A 20109-nucleotide genomic window follows, 5' to 3' on the forward strand; every position below is an offset into this window, starting at 1 on the left:
TGGGATCCCCAGTTTCTCTGTTATTGGGGCAGGAAGAATAAATTGTTATTATCCTGATTATGTGAATCAAGGACAGTGGAACTGTACTTGGCCTTTTGTTATGATGGAGGGACTCGCCGTCAACTAAGTAGCACTTGCTAGGCAAGGGACATGGGTTCCAAAACTCAGTGAATGGAGAGAGGCTGGGGACAGGTATTAATACCTGGTGGTATAGGCCCCCTAGTGAGGGCCTTACATGCTAATTGCACTTCCTCCTCTCTCCACTGTGGAATATTGGAGCTAATGCGTCTGATGAAGTGAGCTGTAGCTCACGAAAGCTTATGCTCAAATAAATTTGTTAGTCTCTAAGGTGCCACAAGTACTCCTTTTCTTTTTGCGAATACAGATTAACATGGCTGCTACTCTGAAACAGAGCTAATTTTGATTCCATTAGGAGTCTAGTAACAGGCTGCTGAGCTGAATTCACTTTGAGCCAATGGTGCACCAGCACTGAGGCTCCCCTACTACAAGCTGAAATCACAAAAGAGCTAAACTTACTAGGAGCTGAAATCATTGAGTGTTGTGTTCAGTAGTGGGGGGGGGCCTGAAGATATATTGTGGAGCACTTTGTGGGACGGCTGGAGCAGCTTGTGGGACGGCTGGCAGAGCAGAGTGGCTGGTGGAGCGGAGCAGTTTGTGGAACGGCTGCTGGAGTGGAGCAGAGCGGAGCCCCATGGAGAGGTGGGACACTTGGCTTTGGACCACATAAGGTGCCCCTTAACCCCTCCCCCCCAATCTCCACCCAGGTTGTGAGGTAAAACTCTGCAGATAAACTTTTGAACTCTGGTGCTGCACTGACCAGGGACAGAGACTTTGGGGTTGTTGGACTTTGGGTGACTTTGGGTTTCTGAAGTCAAGAAGCAAAGGGAAAGGACACGCCCCAGTTTGCTCATGGGTTGTGTTATGAATCCTGTTGGTGGTATTTCCCCAACATAATGCCACATTGTTTCTCTCTGTTATTAAAAGACTTTTGCTGCACTCAGACTCTGTGCTTGCGAGAGGGGAAGTATTGCCTCTTGTAGGCACCCAGCGGGGATGGTATATATTTGTCCCAGGTCACTGGGTGGGGGCTCGAGCCGGTTTTGCATTGTGTTATTGGAAAGGAACCCCTAGATACTGAACCCGGCCCTTGTTGCTGCCAACTCTGACGGGCAGAAGGGTTACACACAGGTGTTGCACTTTTTATCTATAGATATTAAATGGCTTCACAAAGAAAAGTGAAGTTATCCTTCTTTTACAGACAGGGTCACAGATACAGAGAAATGAAGGGACTTGCCCAAGGTCACACAGCAGGTCAGTGGCAAAGCTGGGAAGAGAATTCATGATCTCCTGATGCCTGGTCTAGTGCCTGATACGCAGACTCCCTGGAGGGTAGAGAGAGAGAGAATTCTTTGTCCCTCAGGTGTGCATTGGGAGACTGTTTCCTTGCTGCTCAGATCCAGCAGCGCCATGCACAGAGCCAGTCTTAGTGGTGGTGGTAGTGAAGGGCAGAGCACATTACAGACTGTGTGATTCAAATGCTCTCTCTTTCCCTTCTTATTTCTTTGAAATCCATTTCTGCTTGGGAAGGAATTAAGTCTCTGGAAAACATTCAAAGACTTTGTTGTGTGAACAGCAATACAAATAAATAAAGGGTCAGGAGGATTTCAGTAGTGAAAGCAACTTCTGTTCCCTGGTACAAACTAATTGGTTGGGATGATTTCCTTGAGGCTATAACTCCCTTCAGTGGGACTTACCACTCATATAAATACCCAGCACACAGCTCTGACTTCCACACTCTGCAGTTGGCTCTGGAAAGTTCAAATCCTTGATCAGGGAGAAAATGTCCAGCCAGTGAGTATCCCTACAGGCTTTTCTCTGGACTAGAGACTCTGTGCTTATTATTAATGTAGTAATTGTATTACAATAGCCCCTGGAGCCCCTGTACTGTACAACCAGAGTAGCAGACCATTCATGCCCTGAATAGCTTACTTTCTAAGTAGAGGAGAGGACACAGACATGCTGGGGGGGGGGAAGGAAGGCAAGGGAGATAAAGTACATGAGCGGAGGGAGCAATGTAATAGGATGCAAATATCAAGTTAGTGCCACGATTCTTTGATTGCTTGTTTTAAACTTATTTGGTGGAGTTTTGCTTGGAGGGAATTAGCTAACCAGACAGACAAAGGAAGGGAGATGGTACTAAGGGAAGGGGAGCATGGAGGGAGGCTGAAGGGAAGAGACTGTGGGGAAAGGAGGAAGCAAATAGCCAGTCAGCACAGGGGGGAGAGTTTTCACAGTGAAATCCATTGAGTGCTGATGATGCCAAACAACTTCCGAAGATGCAGGCTACAGCTGCTTATCTCTGCTCCTACTGGCTGGCTCCTCCCAGGAGATTTTCTTCCCCAAATTCACATGACTGAAGTGGGGGCAGGGGGCATATGAAGCCTGATATCAGCTCTCCTCTCCTATGGGGAATACTGGGGGAAGGAGTTACACTGTTTGGCTCTCCTCCCTCCTCCATGCTACAGCTGGATCTGCTGGATTTACTAGATACCTGAACTTGCCTACCGAGATTATTGCACATATCATCTTATTGCAGCTTGTTATATTCTCAGAAATGGAAACCCACTTCAGAAGTTGCAGTATATGGGAATAATGCAGCACTCTGCTCTTCAAGGAGCAATGTGATGGTTGTCATAAGCAGGGACTGACAGGGGACCTCCAGAGCTGAAAGCATAAGTCTCCGCAACATGTGCTAAAGAGCCACACTCTAGCAGTTGGCTGTAACAGACGTGCATCCTTTGTGGATCAGGCACAGAGGGGGAACTTACAGTAGCAATGAGAGAGGGTGACCAGGTCCTAAAGAGCAGGCTGCACCAGATTTGGGGAGGAATTTCAGTCTATGTTTAGGGGTGCAGTATATTCTGTATGCTAGTTCGGGTGTGCATACTATTCTGGGGGGGTTACAGTGGGGGGGGCAGGAGGATGGTCTGTACCTCTGGATGAGAGGGCAGGATAGTGCAGTGCGGAGTATAGTCTATATTTAGAGTGCGTTGGACATTGTAGTCTGTACTTGGCAGGAAAAGAATCAAGTGTATGATTTTTAGCCATACACACACATTACAGTTGGCAGCAAACTGTTTACCTGAGGCCTGGGAAATGGAACTTGTGACTCTTGGCACTAAAATCACAGCCCACTTCCCTGATCTCAGGGTTTCTCTACCCGTTGCCAATAGTATTACGGCTTTGCCCTGTTGCAGAGCAGCCACCGGGGGCTGAGGCATTCAGAAACATTAGTTCAGTTCTGATGCCCAGCAGTGAAGGCACAAGATGATGCTCACTTTCTTTCTTCAAAGTCTCTGTGTTATTTTGAATCAGTTAATGCAGCTCATCAGGCTTCTTCTCAGTTCCATTCAAACCTTCATTCTTCCGAGGGCCACTGCTTCTCCTCAAGCTGATCATGCAGCTTTGTTAAGAATTAGTCTGAGTCAGAAATGATCCCATCTAGAAACAAAGCCCTGTAACTCTGACACATTTCCAGAGCTCTTATGTAAGCTCTCTTAAAACCTTTCAGAATTGAGCACCCAGCTGGTGGATACAAGAAGCTTTTTGAGACTGCGGAGGAATTGGCTGCACCTGTAACTGCTCATGTCACAGGTTTGTACATTTCTAACAATTCCTCGGAACCCAGCACTTCTCCCCAGGGTCATTGAATGCTGCTCACCTGATCCCAGAGTGCTGTACTGTGAGATAAATGGGTTAAACGTGTCACAGGGGCAGGAAGCACAGTGGCCTGTACGTCTCAGGGTAGTGGAAGCAGGTGCTTCTGGACAAGCCCAAGTTCCTTTTATACCATGTGCTGTGATCCCATCAAATCTCTTAATCAAGCTGAGTCTATACCAGGACAGATCTGTAGGAACACCTAACAGCTGAAGAAATAGTACTGACAGTTCCATAGGTCACACTCTTTTCTGAGAGTCAATACTGAAATAATACATGGCCCAGTATGCTCTTAGGAAGCACTGGACTGCTGGAGGTAACATCTTTTGAAGACATAAAACCTGACCTCTTGTGGTCATTAAAGATCCCATGGCATTTTTGAAGAACAGGGATGGTAACTCTGCTGTCAAACTCTAGCTTTGAGAGCAATGATCTTCCTAAAATTGGCATTTTGCCTGTAAATTCCTCTTGCATCTTAACATATGTGCAGTATTCTTCTTCTTCTTTTGTCCAGAACTATTCTGTGGTATTCAGGGGTGAAAGTAAGTTAGAGGACTTACGGGTATGCCGGAGTCCTGAGCAGGGGGCGTGACCTCAACTGGAAGAGGTGGAGATTTAAAGGGCCCCGGAGCTCCAGCCACCGCTACCCCCCCCCCCCAGGACCTTTAAATCCCAGCCTGAGCCCTGCTGCCCGAGCCCCGGGGTAGCGGCGGCAGGGCTCTGGCTGGGATTTAAAGGGCTCCAGGGCAGTAGCAGCGGCTGGACTCCGGGGCCCTTTAAATCCCCGCCAGAGCCCTGCCGCTGCTACCGCAGGGCTCAGGCAGCGGGGCTCAGGCTGGGATTTAAAGGGCCCCCGGGGGGGGGGTAGCAGCAGCTGGAGCTCCGGGGCCCTTTAAATCCCCGCTGCAGCCCTGCCACCGCTACCCCAGGGCTTTAAATTGCCCTCTCTGAAAGCTGGTCCTGGTGCGGCACACCGGCTCTTACCGGTACGCCATACCAGGGCGTACTGGCTTACTTTCATCTCTGGTGGTATTACTGTGCAATCTTAAGTAGTTGCTGTGTTTCACCTCAGAGGACGCTGTGTTTCAGTGGTGGATGAAGTAATCCCTATATAAAGTTGTACATCAGGCTGGTTAGGTTTGTAAAATGACTTGGATTCCTGTATAATGGAAGATCATTATAATTCTAATTGAGAATTCAGATCCATAGCTCACTCTTCTATTAAATTCAAGTTTCTTTCATTTTTAAATCTTGAAGAGGAGGTGGAAAGAGATTGGAATTCAATAGATGTTGTTAAAAACTTCTACCTTAAAAAAACAAACTCTGCTCCTTTGCATAATAACAATTTGCTGATTTATTTTGTTCCATACTTGGCTTTATTCTAGATATTAAGTCTGCAGAATAAGAAAAAAATGATCTCAGAGATTGTGAGAGCCCAGTTTTCCGTGTGAAAATAAGAGATTAATAAACATAGGGAGAACTTGTATTGAAAGAGGAATGGTGCACTTGGAATGTTTGTTCTTCTCACATGACCCTTAAGAAAAACCTGTTTTATCTTGGAATTAGCACTCACAAAATTACCTCTTGATTACCTTTCTTATAGGCAGGATTCCCATATGGCTTACAGGCAGTCTGCTTAGATGTGGGCCTGGTTTATTTGAAGTTGGTTCGGAACCATTTTATCATTTGTTTGATGGCCAAGCACTTCTTCATAAATTTGACTTTAAGGAGGGGCATGTCACATACCATCGCAGGTAAGCGCAAAACATCAAAGCAAATTTAAAGAGAGAAAATGCAAAATGTTAGGGCCATATTCTGCCCTCTGATGCCTGCAGGATTCACCTTGACATCAAGTCAATTAGCTGATTGTAAAATCTCTAATGCTGGGATTATTATAAATTGTTAATAATGGTAACATCATATTTATGCTTAGCACTAACATAACACTTTCCATTTAAAGATTACAGAATGCATGCATTTTGCAACTGGGTCATTTTACAGATAAGAGAACAGGTACAGAAGGAGGTTAAGTAACTTCCTCAAGGTTGCACAGTGAGTCAGTGACAGAGCTAGGACTCATGATTCCCAGTCCCAGGTTTTAATCACTAGACAACTCTGCCTTCCTTTAGTTAACTAAAGTCCATTATGAAAGTTGTTGCAGTGTCCTACAGCAATGGTCAAAATCCTGTAGCTTAGCCTCTTGTTAGTGCAGAGTTTTGGACCATTACTGTAGAACACTCTTGTAGTACTTAATCAGGGGTTCCACGCTTGCACCCAAAATTTACTGCCACTTTATATTCGACAAAGTATATAATATCTGTTTCAATTTGGCAGGATCAGCATTTGTTTCATATTGAAGGTCCAGATACTTGACTGGCATCCAAGCTGATCAATCTAGGATACAAGATGATTACGGCTGGTTGAAAATTTTCCATTGAAAGATTTTTCAACAGTAGGCATTTTGAGTGGAGGGAGTCTGTTTTCCTTGAAGTGTGTGCATGTGTGAGAAAACCAAAAACTGAACATTCTATGGGTTTTGGTCAGGCAAAATCTGCCAAAAACCAAAAAAGTTCAAATATTTTTTATTTTAAAAAAGAATTCAGTTTGGGGGTTTCAGTTTTTTGATGAAATGTTGAGATTTTCCAAGGAAAAAACATCTGTCCAATTCTGAATAGGACATCTGAGTTTGCAAGGAAGACATTAACTGATGCCATTCCAGAAAACCACTAAGAAAAGTCTCAAGTTTGCAGTCCTTAGGCAAAATTCCCATTGAAGTCAAAATCTAAGAGGGTTCCAGCTTTACCTGGTCATCAACTTCCCAGGTGTTTCCCATGTCTGAACATTTGGGGAGAGAGAAAAGCAGATTTCAGAGTTATATACTCTTGAGATGTGACATGACCCTCTTGATTGCAGAAATATGTTTATGAAACTCAGCTCTTTTAAACTTCACATAGAGTTTCATTTAAATATTTTATAGATTAGTTGTTGTTTCATTGTATAACACTGTACCCACTTTTGTCATTATGTCCATTACATCCCTTCTATTTCTTGGCTTTCTCTAGGTTCATTCGGACTGATGCTTATGTAAGAGCAATGACTGAGAAAAGAATTGTGATAACTGAATTTGGCACCTGTGCTTACCCTGATCCATGCAAGAACATATTTTCCAGGTGACTGAGAAAGTTGCATGTTGTAGAAGAGTGACATGTTTTCGGTGTCATGGTCTGAAAGCCCCACTGCTAGGATATCATTGATCATTTGTTGACTTTGTTTGCCCAGGTTTTTTTCATACTTCAGAGGTGTGGAGGTGACTGATAATGCCCTGGTCAATGTGTACCCAGTGGGTGAAGATTACTATGCCTGCACGGAGACCAACTTTATCACCAAGATTAACCCAGAGACTTTGGAGACAATCAAGCAGGTAGATATGTTAGTCTTCATTTTATCTGTAATTCCTCCAAATTTTTAAACTCTATCAGTAGCACATTACAGAGGGTAAGATCCAAGGTATTACCTGCAATGGGCAGTTTTAATAATGATATCAACTAGCTTGATCATTTATTAAAGTGGTTCTGAGGCCTCATGAAAAATGGGACAATGTTCTCTTCACAGCATGCTGCCTACATCATGCTTGCAGATGAAAATAGTATCTTTGTTTTAAAGAGTTCTGTCTGCTCCTCTTATTAATTCCTCCCTTGAAATCAAAGGATTCTATTAAAATCCTGCCTTACAAACTATGATCAAAGTGCATCTTCATGTACAAAGTAGACACTTGTGCAGGTGAGGAGTGTGACTGGGATCCATGACCATGGCTGATGAGAATTGAAAGCCCAACTCTACAGATAACTGTGATGTCCATGGGTCTAGTCACAGCAGAAAGCAATATGCCAATCATGTTTGCAAGACTGGGCCCTAAGTTAGGTGCATCTGCTATCGATCTGTCTAAGTACTTATACACTGTATTAGCTAAGCACCTCAAATATCAATGAATTTACTGCACCTCTTTATTATTATAATTTTATTAATTATTTATTATTATAGCTGGCTTAAAATTTTCAATTGAAATTGTTTTTCAATGGAAAATTCGATTTTCACCACAAAATTACTTGTTTCCTAAAAATGTGTCTGCTTTCCATGGAAAATGTCATTTTTATGTCAAAATATTCTGGCCCAAAACCTAACTGAAAGAGTTTGGCTGCAAATGAGCATTGTGGTGCCTCTTAGAAGCTGTAGTTTGCTTTTCGTGATCCCATTTCTTCTAGGGGCTGGGATCCCCAGCTGAACTATATCTCTCATAATGCACCACAGCCAGGCACTCCATGTTCCACGATTCTCCTCACAAAAAAGTGAGACTGTGAGGCATTATGGGAGATATAGTCCAGTTGGGGGTTCCAGCGCACACAGGAGAATAGGGATATGAGGGGCATAGCTCCCATGACATACTACAACCCACATTTGCAGCCAGCATCTTTTGGTTTCCAGTTTTCACCAAAAACTTAAAGATTTTCCATGGACATTTTGCCTAAAATTAATTTTTTGTTCGTGTCAAAAATGTTCATGGGGTAAAAAAACCTGGACCTGTTCTATTATCCTCTTTTTGGAGATGGGAAACTGAGACACACAGAGACTGAGGTTGGCATTTTTCAAAGGATTCTCAGAGTTGAGTGCTCAAAATCCAGTGACGTTAGTGTGTGTTCGCAAAAAAGAAAAGGAGTACTTGTGGCACCTTAGAGACTAACAAATTTATTTGAGCATAAGCTTTCGTGAGCATCCGATGAAGTGAGCTGTAGCTCATGAAAGCTTATGCTCAAATAAATTTGTTAGTCTCTAAAGTGCCACAAGTCCTCCTTTTCTTTTTTGCGAATACAGACTAACACGGCTGCTACTCTGAAACCAATTAGTGAGTGTTGGGTGCCGTCCTCCCTTTGGTGATTTGTCCATGCAGGAAGTCTGTGGTAGATGTCCCAGTTCAGTGCCTTTATCACAAGGCCAACCTCCCCAGGGCCAGCTCTAAGCACCAGCTAAGCAAGCTGGTGCCTGGGGCAGTGCTGCTGAAGGGGGGCACTCCAACTGTTCTTGGGGGTGGCACTTTGGCAGCAGCCCTGGCGGCAATTCAGCAGCAGCACTTCTCCGTTGTTTCCCGCATCAGCAATTCGGCGGCGACTCTTCTGACTCACGTCTTGCCGTCAGCAGCAATTTGGCGGCAGCTCCCTCCGATGTTCTCTCCAGCAGTGGAATATTCGGCATGTTTGTTTTTTTTGGCTGCTTGGGACAGCAAAAAACGTAGCGCCGGCCCTGAACTTCCCCATAGGACCTATTTGAGTAGCATGGCAATGAAGACACAGCCAGTGAGCATTCCTTAGTATGAGCCAGTGACTGTCATGCAGCCATGTGCTAATGGTGTCCCAGTGGTCTGATAACAGGGCAAAATGTTCACTGGACACACAATTGCACTGCCAGTCTCTGGCCCCCCAAGTGGAGCCATCGTTGTGCTTATTGGCTTGCTGTCTGTTTTGCCAGGATACTTGGTTTTTGTAACGGCTCTCAAAAGAACAATATTCCTGTGCAGCCTCCTGAAAATCTGAGTGCATGAGATGATGCAGACTTTGCAGACTCTGGAAAGTAGAACCAGAGTTAAGGTGAAGGGAGCTGCTTTAATCTTTGACATTACGATCAGGTACCCTCACACCCATTTATACTACTGCAGCATGGCAGTATGAGCACACCTCCATTTTCACTCTCTTCTGGCACTCCATTCTACCCAATCCCCAATTTAGCTCACAAAGGGATTACAGCAGGGTACAATTCACATTTCTATGTCAAGGCTGAAAAATTGAATCTAGTGTGTTGTTTCTTTGATCAGAGCTAGAGGTTTTGGGAAGGATTCTGACCCCCCAAGTGGAGGAATGCAGAACTGTCTCTAACCTAATAAATGTTGTTAGTCTCTAAGGTGCCACAAGTACTCCTTTTCTTTTTGCAAATACAGACTAACACAGTTGCTACTCTGAAACCTGTCTCTAACCTGAATGCCATCTTCAACAGCTTGTCCGTGAGATATCAAAGCTGTTTTTTATTTTTAAACTCTTTCCCTTTGGACCCAACAGTTCTACATACAGAGCTCCTCTTGACTTAAATGGGAGTTGTGTGCATGCCATTGCTGCTATTTCTCTAAATATTTGTAGGTAATTTACTTAGAGGTGTGAAACGAGAACATTCCTTACCTAAAATAAAAGGACACTCCCAAGCCAACTATTTCATTACATTCATAATGATAAGTAATGATACCTCCTCCAGATAAAGCTTATGATTCACCCCAAGTCACCTCTCTCTCTCATTCTTCAGGTGGACCTTTGTAAATATATTTCAATCAATGGCTTAACTGCTCACCCCCATATTGAAAATGATGGGACGGTTTATAACATCGGCAACTGCTTTGGAAAAAATTTTGCAATTGCCTACAATATTGTACGGATCCCTCCACTGCAAGCAGGTTAGTTTATGTATTGCTTAAAAGCAATGCCTGTGCTCTTTAGACATTCATGCTGTAGAAATCCCTTCAGGTGCCAAATTAATCTGTCACTTTTGTAGGTTGCATCATTTTTCAGTATTCAGATAATATTTTTTTATTTGATTTTTTTTCTTTTCTGTCCCTTCCTTATCTAACTAAAAAATTTTATAAGAAACTTTTTACAGATGTTGTTGTTCTTTAAAAAGGCAGTACATGTTATTTTGAGAAAAGAATACTTCTTGTGTTAAAGGCCAAAAACCTTCCTAGCTAACATTTTGTAGCATGGGCTTACTGAGCCATTATTGGGGCTGCTTCCATAATCATTTAAATACTATTATTATTTCAGACAAGAAAGATCCAATGAACAAGTCCGATGTGGTTGTACAGTTTCCTTGCAGCGATAGATTTAAACCCTCCTATGTGCACAGGTAAATTGTAGGCCATTTCTTTCAACAGCACAGTGAAATATATAAACCAGTTCTGTATGCAGAAAAATGAGACTTTCTTGCTGTGAAACCTGTATTTCATACCTTTGAGCCACATTTGAAAATAGCCATTTCTAGCAGAGAACCCACTGTCATTTATTCAAATAACACAAAAGGTACAACCGTCCTGTGATATGGACAGATATAGTTTGCACAACGTTTGATTGGTTTTTTTTTAAACGTAGTTTATTCAAACATTCTTTCTGTTTTATACATGGGAAGCAAATCTGCTAAGCAAGCAGTAAACACCAGCTAACATTAAGAATCTGCAGAAATCAGGAGAATTATGTTCCAATAACATTAAACTGACTTTTAAATGCAGCAGCCACTATTTGACAAGCCACCATTCTGTGTATAAACATACTTTTGTCAGAAATCACCACAAGCAAACTTACAAGCTCCTACTGTATTTCTGAACAGCTTTGGGCTGACTCCAAACTATATAGTGTTTGTGGAAACACCAGTGAAAATTAACCTGCTCAAATTCCTTTCTTCTTGGAGTCTGTGGGGAGCCAACTACATGGATTGCTTTGAGTCTAATGAAACCATGGGGGTAAGTGAAATTACATTGCACTGCTACATACTGGCCTTCTAAATGAGAGGTTGTGTCATGGTAAATATACCTTCATTATTTCTCATGTGCCAAAAGCAAAATGCTTCTTTGTTTTCCAGGTCTGGCTTCATGTAGCAGATAAAAAAAAAGGAAAGTACCTTAATATCAAATATAGGACCTCAGCCTTTAACCTCTTCCATCACATTAACACCTATGAAGACAATGGATTTCTTATTGTGGATCTCTGCACCTGGAAGGGGTATGTGAGAGCGCTCAAGTGATTGCCCACAGGGCTATTTGTAAATACAGTCTAGAGATGTGCTGAGAGAAATCTTGTATTGAGAAGGCGATGGGATGGGCAACCTAGTGGGTCTTTCCTATATCTAATTGCTATGATTCTGGGCCTGACGCTCTGTGATTGACATTAGTGAGATTTTTGTCATTGTCTTCAATCAGAGTACAATTGTACCCCAGTAATGGATGGATGATTTTGTCATCCAAGGGTATAAATCCATTCTGACTGAAAAAATACCTGGCTGGTCTGGATAATCCAGCAGCAAGTTTTGTTTTCTAAGGAACCAGGGATAACCATACACTAAGGGATGTCTACACTGGAAATGCAAGTCGACCTATATTAAGTAGAGTTCCAGCCACTGCAGTAATTATTGTGGTAGTATATATCCACACTACCTTCCTTGGGTTGGGGGTGCACGTCCTCACCACAAGTGTTTCCACCGACCTAAGAAGGGCAGTGTGAGGAGCTGAGAGCCCTACCAGGAACCCAGCTGCCCCACAGGCTCCCAGGCTCCTGGAGGGCTGCCTTCCCTGCAGCCCCCCGTTGGGAGCGGGGAAAGCTGCCCAGCGCTTTTCCCCTCCCTGTTCCCTGCTGGAAGCTGCCCCAGGCTTCTTGCCCCCAAGGAGTGGGGTCTAGCTGCCCTGGCTTTGGGCCTCCCATGTCCCCCACTGGCTTCCCACCAGGAGCAGGGCAGGCTTGTCAATTTCATAGCTCATCAAGCCATGAAATTGACAAGGCTGCCTGACTCCCAGCAGGCAGGGAGGTCTGAAGCCCCAGCTGCCTTATGTCATCCTAACTGTGTAGTGTAGACCAGCCCTTAATAATTTTGACCTGGAAGTATCTTAACTATAATCAGTTTTAAAGCAGAAATCTAAAGTGACATCTCCTCATAAAGTACTACCATGCTATGATCTGGTTAAGGGAAATAAGTTGGCAGATTGATTTTTTTTTTCCATTCAGGCTAAAAAATAACTGGGTTTCAGGGAAAATGTTAATTTTTAAAAGCAAAATATTATTTTCCTGAAAGTAATTAGAATTTTGTGGCTATGTGACTGTTTCATTACAATATGTAAAAAATCTTTCTTTTTGATGTCTGTTCCTGCAGGGGAAACACAGCCCTGGCACTCAGCTATTAGCAATGAAGTAAGGCTCTGATCCCCCAAACTGACCCACAAGTGGAAATGGGATCTGTCTGCGGGGAATCAGCTTCCAGGGTCAGGGTTTAAAGCAGGATCTGATTTTCAACTATCTTCTTTCAGAATGTTTATACTGATCGCTTTTGGTTTACACAGATATTCAGTTACTAGTGTGTGTGGAGGATTTTGTGAAGTTTTAATAACTGATTTACCAACACTTTCAGTTCATTGTTAGCTTTAGTAAATAGTATTAATTGTTGAAATACCTCTGCTACTGCTAGTCCAATGGGCACAAGTCTGGATTAATTTTGTTAGGGTGATAGGCAGTGGTCACAGAAATACAGAAATAAATCTGTCAGCATAGACTTTAACTTTCAAGCAGTGATTCTGCACCATGGACACTCAAAACTTCATGGTGACAGCAAGTGCAAAAGTGGGATTTTCCTGCTCCAAAATCAGCTAACTGTATAGAGCCTGTGACATCAGTTGAACAGTTCTTAATGCCCTTCAGTAGAGGGCAATGTTGTGCACACACAACTTTTCCCCCAATGAACACTGCATCAGGAGCCTTATCAGATCTTGCTGTTCACTTGTTGCGGGTGTGGGAATGAACACATGCGTTTTGAATTCTTCTCTCTAAAATGACATACAATTGTTCTGGTTCTTATTTCTGATTCTGTCTTTGTGCAGGTTTGAATTTGTTTACAATTATCTGTACTTAGCCAATTTGCGGTCCAATTGGGAAGAAGTGAAGAAACATGCAGAAAAAGCTCCTCAGCCAGAAGCTCGCAGATATGTCCTTCCCTTAAACATTGACAAGGTAATAGTTTCACTAGGCTATGCACATCTGGAAGTTTAACTACATTCAGTTCTCTGAAATGCTACAGCCTTCATGGCTCCTGCAAATCTGTTACAGACTGTTTTCAGTGTAACTTAGTTTAAATTTCTTTTGAAGGAAAAACCCCTTAAAAACCTGTCTTCATAGAAATAGAAAACCACCCATAACTTTCTAACAGTGTCTGTCCCGCAGAAAGTTCCCATGTATTGCTTTCCAAGATAGAGAAGTGCAAGGTGAAAGTGCAGTTCTTCCATGATAGGCTGGTTTCCAGGAGCTGTAGTGTGTTGATTGGAGGTAGGTGAATAATTTGTCAGCCATTTTGTTTGCTAGCGTATTTACAGAGAGCAGACACGGCTGGAGTGAATTTCTGGATGAAATCCATTCCCAGCCCCTGGTCTGGTGTTGGTATTCTAACACATGACCAGCCTCAACACAAGGTTTGTGGCCTCTGAATTTACAGACCAAGCAGCTTGTGTTGAACAAGTTTGTCCTACTGCTCCCTTCTAAGCCACTATATTCAGAGCAGCTGCAGAGAGGTGCTGGAACAATTTTTATAGTGGGGGGTGCTGAGAGCCTTTTAAACAAACTGTAAATCTTGAATCTAATGGAAACCACTTCAAGCCAGGGGGTGCAGCTGCACCCTAAGTTCCAGCACCTACGGCTGCAGAGCTAATTTCCCTGGCAGAGTGCCGAGGTCCATTGTGCATCTGCTCCTCCTGTGGCCCCACCCCACTTAGCTTTTGTAAAGCAGGGGCCCTTACATTTCACCCTTATTGTTCTAGATGATTTTTAAAACTAATCTTTGCTCTCAATCCTGACTGTGTTGAGAACAGACCGGGGTGACACTTCCAACCAAGTAAATTGGCCTAAAAGCAGTGAATTTCAGTGGCACTATATATCATACACCTCATATAATTTAATTAAAACATACATGTACATATGTCAGCATTTAATTACCTCAGGATAACTTTAGGGAAGATTCTCAAGAAGAATTAGGCCTCTGTGTTCCATTGCCTTTCAGTGAACGTTGGGTACCTAACTTCTCTTTGTGAAACCTCTTCCCTAAGGACCAGCGGCCTGATTCTGATCTCATGCCAATGTAAATCCATTGGTTCCTGATTCACACTTAAGTAACAGACCAAAATTTGGTCCCAGGTTTCTCTCTTTGTTTTCATTCTTTTAAGGAAAACAAAATGTGGATTTTGCTCATGATCAGATATAGTGCAGGAGAGCCTCACAAATTTACACTAGCTAATGGGAAACCCATGTGAATTTGCGAGTTGTGAAAATGAGCCAGTAAATCCCAATTGAAAAGTCAAGGATACTGAACTGCAGGTTGTACTTTGCTTATTTGTTTTGGGAACTATATCTTAGTTTCAATTATGTTCTGAGACTTCATAGTATGCTGGGAAACATACAGCTATATGTTTTGTAGAACTAACAAAATCTTACGGAGATGAGCTCTCATCAAAGCACCTTGCCGTTAAGTGTTAACTGAGAAATGGGAAGAGATAGCCATTTTGTGTGGGTGAATTATAAATTTTGCTGCTTAGCAAGATTTTGCTGTACATCACTAACTGCACTGCTGGTGTTCAAAGAAAATAAACATTAGACAGTGTGTGGTGCAAAAGTGCAAAAAAAAAAAGTTTGGAATTGCAGTTGTTCCTTTGTTCCTCAAAAGCGGTTGCTTCTCTTTGTTCTAGGCCGACACGGGTAAGAATTTAGTCACCTTGCCCTACACAACAGCAACTGCAACTCTGCACAGTGATGAAACAATCTGGCTAGAACCAGAGATTCTTTTCTCTGGGGCTCGTCAAGGTAAGATGTTAAATCTGAACCTCAGCCATAGGCAGCAAAAGGAGTTTACTAAATCCGAAACCCACTAATCCCAGAAAATGTGTGCTCTCATTTTCTAGCCTTTGAGTTTCCACAAATCAATTATAAGAAATATGCTGGAAAACCCTATACATATACATATGGCCTCGGATTGAATCACTTTGTTCCAGACAGGGTAACTATTGATATTCTAATGAGGCCATGTTTGATTTAAGGCATGTTATCTTAAGGCAAAATTAACAAGGAGCCATACTGAGATGATTTTTCTCCCCTTTGCAGCTTTGTAAGCTGAATGTTAAAACGAAAGAGACTTGGGTGTGGCAGGAACCAGATTCATACCCATCAGAGCCTATCTTTGTTTCACATCCAGACGCCCTGGAAGAGGACGATGGTAAATGATCTTAGGTTATGTTTACTTTTGCTCAGTTAGATTCTTTTATAAGTTTCTATCCACTGTCCCAGGGACCAAGAACTATCTTGAATGCCAAGTCCTTTAGATGGACAGTCAATAAATTGCCAAGTGAAAGAGAGGCACCAGGCAGCGAAGTGCCATAACAACATTGAGGCACTCAAACTGTGCCCCAAACAAGAGTGGTTTTCATTACTGTGAAGCAGAACTGTCTAAAACAATTGGGAAGACTTTCTGAAAATAGAACAGAGGCCAAGACTGAGGAAGCAAGAGGTCGAGGGTATTGTGAATTTGTCCCTGCTCTTGAGCATTTCTATCAGGAATTACGATATTAGACGCAATTCCAATAGCAGAGTTTTATGAAAGTATAAATGTAAGAACAAATGTTGGTTTAGTTTTAATGTTGGGGGAGGAGTGAATTTCGTGGTTGTGTCAGTGTAGGATGCAGAGCACCAGTTTGCACAAGGCATAGTGCAAGTTGGCTCTGGGCAAGCTGCACTCCTGTGCCCCAATACTGAGTGTGAGCAGCAGCACTCGTAAAGGTAAGGAGTTATCCCAATGATTTCCTGTATCATCCTGTCTCCCAAAATATGGTTAAGACATTGGGTGAAATCCTGATCCCACTGAAGTCAACAGCTAAACCTCCCATTGACTTAGTGTGTGAAATTTTGATTCTATTTATGTGCTCAATTCACGAAAGCACTTACGCATATCCTTAACTGCTATTTACTTAAATGGAACTTAAGCACACTCTTGCATGCTTTTTGGCATTAGGTGAACATCTACTCTGGTTCAGTGCTTACATTTTTACAGTCTTTGTCCCAAGACTTTTGACATTGTTCTTTGATGCTGCAGCACCTGTCTCTGCCCTCACGAGTCACTGATCATTTTTTGGTACCTTAGTGACTCTGTTTTCCATGCATCAGATTTTTTTTTCTTTGTACCAGGTGCTTGTTTCTCATGTTCCAGCACTGCTGTGGCACTGTGCTGTCAGCATGTGGGCTTAATGTACCAGTGCCTGAGTTTAAGGACACTTTCAGCAGTTTCTGCCACTTGTATGGAGGCAGATTGAAAATCAGTGAAGAGGGCTAGTTGGACTCAACAGAATGATAGGCAGAAGGGAATAGGGCCCTCTCCTGTCTCATGCTCTTCCCTTCTTTGACTGGCTGCTAAAAAACAAAAAAACAAAAAAAAACTTAAGAGGTAGGGGAGTTCTGCCCATCTCACACTTCAGCCCAGAAGTGAAGATCAGAAAAGTAGAATTAAAGTAGGGCTACAGAGATCATGGAAGGCACGGAATCCATGACTTCCAGAGACCTCCGTGACTTGAGCCCCCGGTGCCTGAGAGCTGCAGGGTACCCACCACCCTTGGTGACTGGAAACTTCAGGCCCAAGCTCCCAGTGGCAGAGGGCAGCAGATGTGCCCCACAGCTCCCAGTCACTGTAGGTGGCAGGAGTGCTGTGCAGCTCCTGGTCCTGCAGGCGGTGGGGGTGTCTGGGATCATGGAGCACCGCAGCCAGCAGAGGTGCCCTGGAGCTCCGAGCCAGAGACACCGCAGGTGGTAGGCGTCCCCTGAGCTCGGAGTTACCAGTGGCATGGGGACCCTGCAGCTCCCCATTTTGTCATGCATATTTTTAGTAAAAGTCATGGATAGGTCACTGTCTTCAGTGAATTTTTCTTTATTGCCTGTGACTTACTAAAAATATGTGAGACAGAAATCTTAGCCTTACTTCTAAGGCAAATAATTTTCCCTTTCTACTTCTGTGATAAGAACTCTACTGAGGGTTATTTGTCATAGGATCTTGCAATATCATTTTTATGGTCACCTTTAGAATAAAGCCTTGCTTTTAAAACATTTTATACACTGGGCTGGAGCTGCCATGCTATAGCGAACCTGCCTCAGAAATCAGAAAAGCACTGGGTTATTGGAAAAGCAAGTAAAAATCCAGAATGCTTTCTGAAGAGGAAAAGTCTTTTCCTTTCAATAGCAGTTTTATGGCCTCTGTGCTTTTAGAAAGAGCCGTGCTCTGCCAGGATTCTGGAAGTAACTGATAATTTTGCCACTCGGAGGTTAGTGGGTGCCCAAGTGAGAGCCTAGTGAGTTACCTTGAATGCCATGTGCTTTTTGTTGATATATATCCTATTTACTTCTGCTTGCTAGGTGTCGTTCTGAGTGTGATTGTTAACCCTGGAGCAGGACAGAAGCCTGCCTATCTACTGATACTGAATGCAAAGGATATGAGTGAAGTTGCCAGGGCTGAAGTGGAGATGAATATTCCTGTTACCTTCCATGGAATGTTCATAAGATCATGATGATTCTCTTCAGTGCACTTATTGTAATTTGCTTTTTTGACTTTGAAAAGATACATTTCTAGTTAGAATATTTGAGTTTTTGTATGTTCCTTCAGTGTCTTTGATTTGTAAAACTCATTAAGACTGGGAATTTCATTTTTCTTGATGTTTGCGGTACTACTGTTTTGTAGCTGTATTGGTCCCTGAATTTAGAGAGACATAGTGGACTACATAATATCTTTCATTGGACAATCTTCTGTCAGCGAAAGAGACAAGCTTTTGAGCTGCACAGTGCTCTTTAGGTCTGGGAAAGGTGCTCGGAGTGTCTCGGACCTAAAGAAAAGTGCTGTGCAGCTTGAAAACTTGACTACCAACAGAAGTTGGTCCAATAAAAGATATTACCTCCATCTCTCACTTTTCTTGATGGTCACTTAAGTATTCTCTCATCAGATTTTTCAGCCTTGCAAAATCATTGACAGGATTTTAAAACAAGCAGCATTGAGCATTTTAAAACTTTAAAGAAAGGCTCTTTACAGAGTTAAACTTTGAGGCAGAGATGCACTTGAAACAGTACTGTGTGAAATTCAGTGTGTTGTAGAGTCAAACATCAGTGGAACAGCTCAAGAGTGTCTTCTAATGACTGCTTTATGAGGCTATTTTATCCTGTATAAAAATGTATTGATTAAATTCCAGTTCACTGTATTAGCTTTCTAAAACCCAATGTTTTTGAGTGGGGCCATCATAAACCCAGACAAGTTGGCTACTATCGTTCCTGTGGCTGTTTTTGATAACCAGGATCCATCTGAGGCAGTAAGTCCATGGCTTCGAGACACAGCATTTTCTCCATTGATGACACACTCACTCCAAAGAAATTTTGCAAGATGCAACCAACAAAGTAACAGTTCATGTCCCAACTGCACCCTTCAGTTAAGGAGCAAGTCCCCTTTCCAAGCATTATAGCAGCTGGAAGCAGTCAGTATGAAAGAAAATCCCCTACCTCTCTCCCCTTTTTCTCCTAATTTTGGGAGCAGAACCTTCCAACTACTGTATGTAGCAGGATGTTTGCATAAGTGACCAAGATCAAAATCCAAACTTAAAGGAAGTTTGGACTTAAATATTGGCCACTTGCTTGCCAGGGTGAAAGTACTGTTATGACTCTCAAAAGTCTTGCCAGCCTCCAAATCCAAATTTAAAATAATAATGTGCCAGTCAGCTAAGCTCAGTGTTTGTATTTGATGTAAAGATCCAGAAGGCTATATGAAGAATAAAGCTGTTACAGTTCATAACTGACAGACTTGCTAGCAGCCAGCCTCTGGGTAAAACATGGCATTATTTGACACTGAATTCATGGAATTCTGTGCCAGAGCTGGCAAGTCAGTAATGTTATATAATGAATAGTATTCTCGTTATTTAAACATTTGGTTTACATTTAATTGCTGTTAATATTCCAGCTTTAATATTACTTTCTCAGACCCTGAGCTGAAGTAATATTGTCTGTTAAAGCTTTGTTATCCCAGAACTTGTTACTGTAATTTCTTGTCACTATCAAAACTCCTATGTGAGATGCATTTAGCTCCTGCTTTCTTAGCACATGCAAAAGAAGCAAAGAAAAGGTTTTTGTCCTCACTGTCTTCTACTCCAACAAACTTATTTCTGCTGGTGAATGATTTCAGATTGATGCAACTAGAACTTGAATTTTTCCTATTTGCAGAATAGGTATCCAATTCCCAGGAGGTCAGGGGGCCTAGTTAAGTTGCCCCATATTGCCCTGCTAAGGTACCTCACATCCCATGCGGAAAGACTGCATCTAGAGTTTTCAGATACCAAATGGATTTTTGACCTGTACTGAATGGAAACAAGAGTGCCAATTCCAGGACTAGTTTCTATGAGGTCTCTTTCAAAATAGGCCAAACAGCCTTCAGATTGTAATAGCTTTCAGTCAGCACATTGGGCTGGAGGAAGATCTACTAACAGTACCTGGGTCATATCATAGAATACTTTTGCAGCCATAGATTTCA

General features: G+C 42.6%; 1 protein-coding gene across 1 annotated transcript; it reads left to right on the forward strand.

Moving 5' to 3' along the window:
- Window positions 1–1755: 1755 nt before the first annotated feature.
- Window positions 1756–18793, forward strand: RPE65 (retinoid isomerohydrolase RPE65). Its single transcript, XM_038412543.2, has 14 exons — window positions 1756–1872; window positions 3593–3675; window positions 5342–5492; window positions 6801–6908; window positions 7018–7159; window positions 10081–10228; window positions 10593–10674; window positions 11152–11284; window positions 11404–11543; window positions 13406–13535; window positions 15257–15371; window positions 15470–15564; window positions 15669–15780; window positions 17961–18793. Exons 1-14 carry the CDS (start codon window positions 1862–1864, stop codon window positions 18110–18112), a joined length of 1602 nt encoding a protein of 533 aa, XP_038268471.1. The 5' UTR covers window positions 1756–1861; the 3' UTR covers window positions 18113–18793.
- The last annotated feature ends 1316 nt before the right edge of the window (window positions 18794–20109 follow it).

This window comes from Dermochelys coriacea, chromosome 8 (assembly GCF_009764565.3).
Source record: "Dermochelys coriacea isolate rDerCor1 chromosome 8, rDerCor1.pri.v4, whole genome shotgun sequence".
NCBI lineage: Eukaryota > Metazoa > Chordata > Testudines > Dermochelyidae > Dermochelys > Dermochelys coriacea.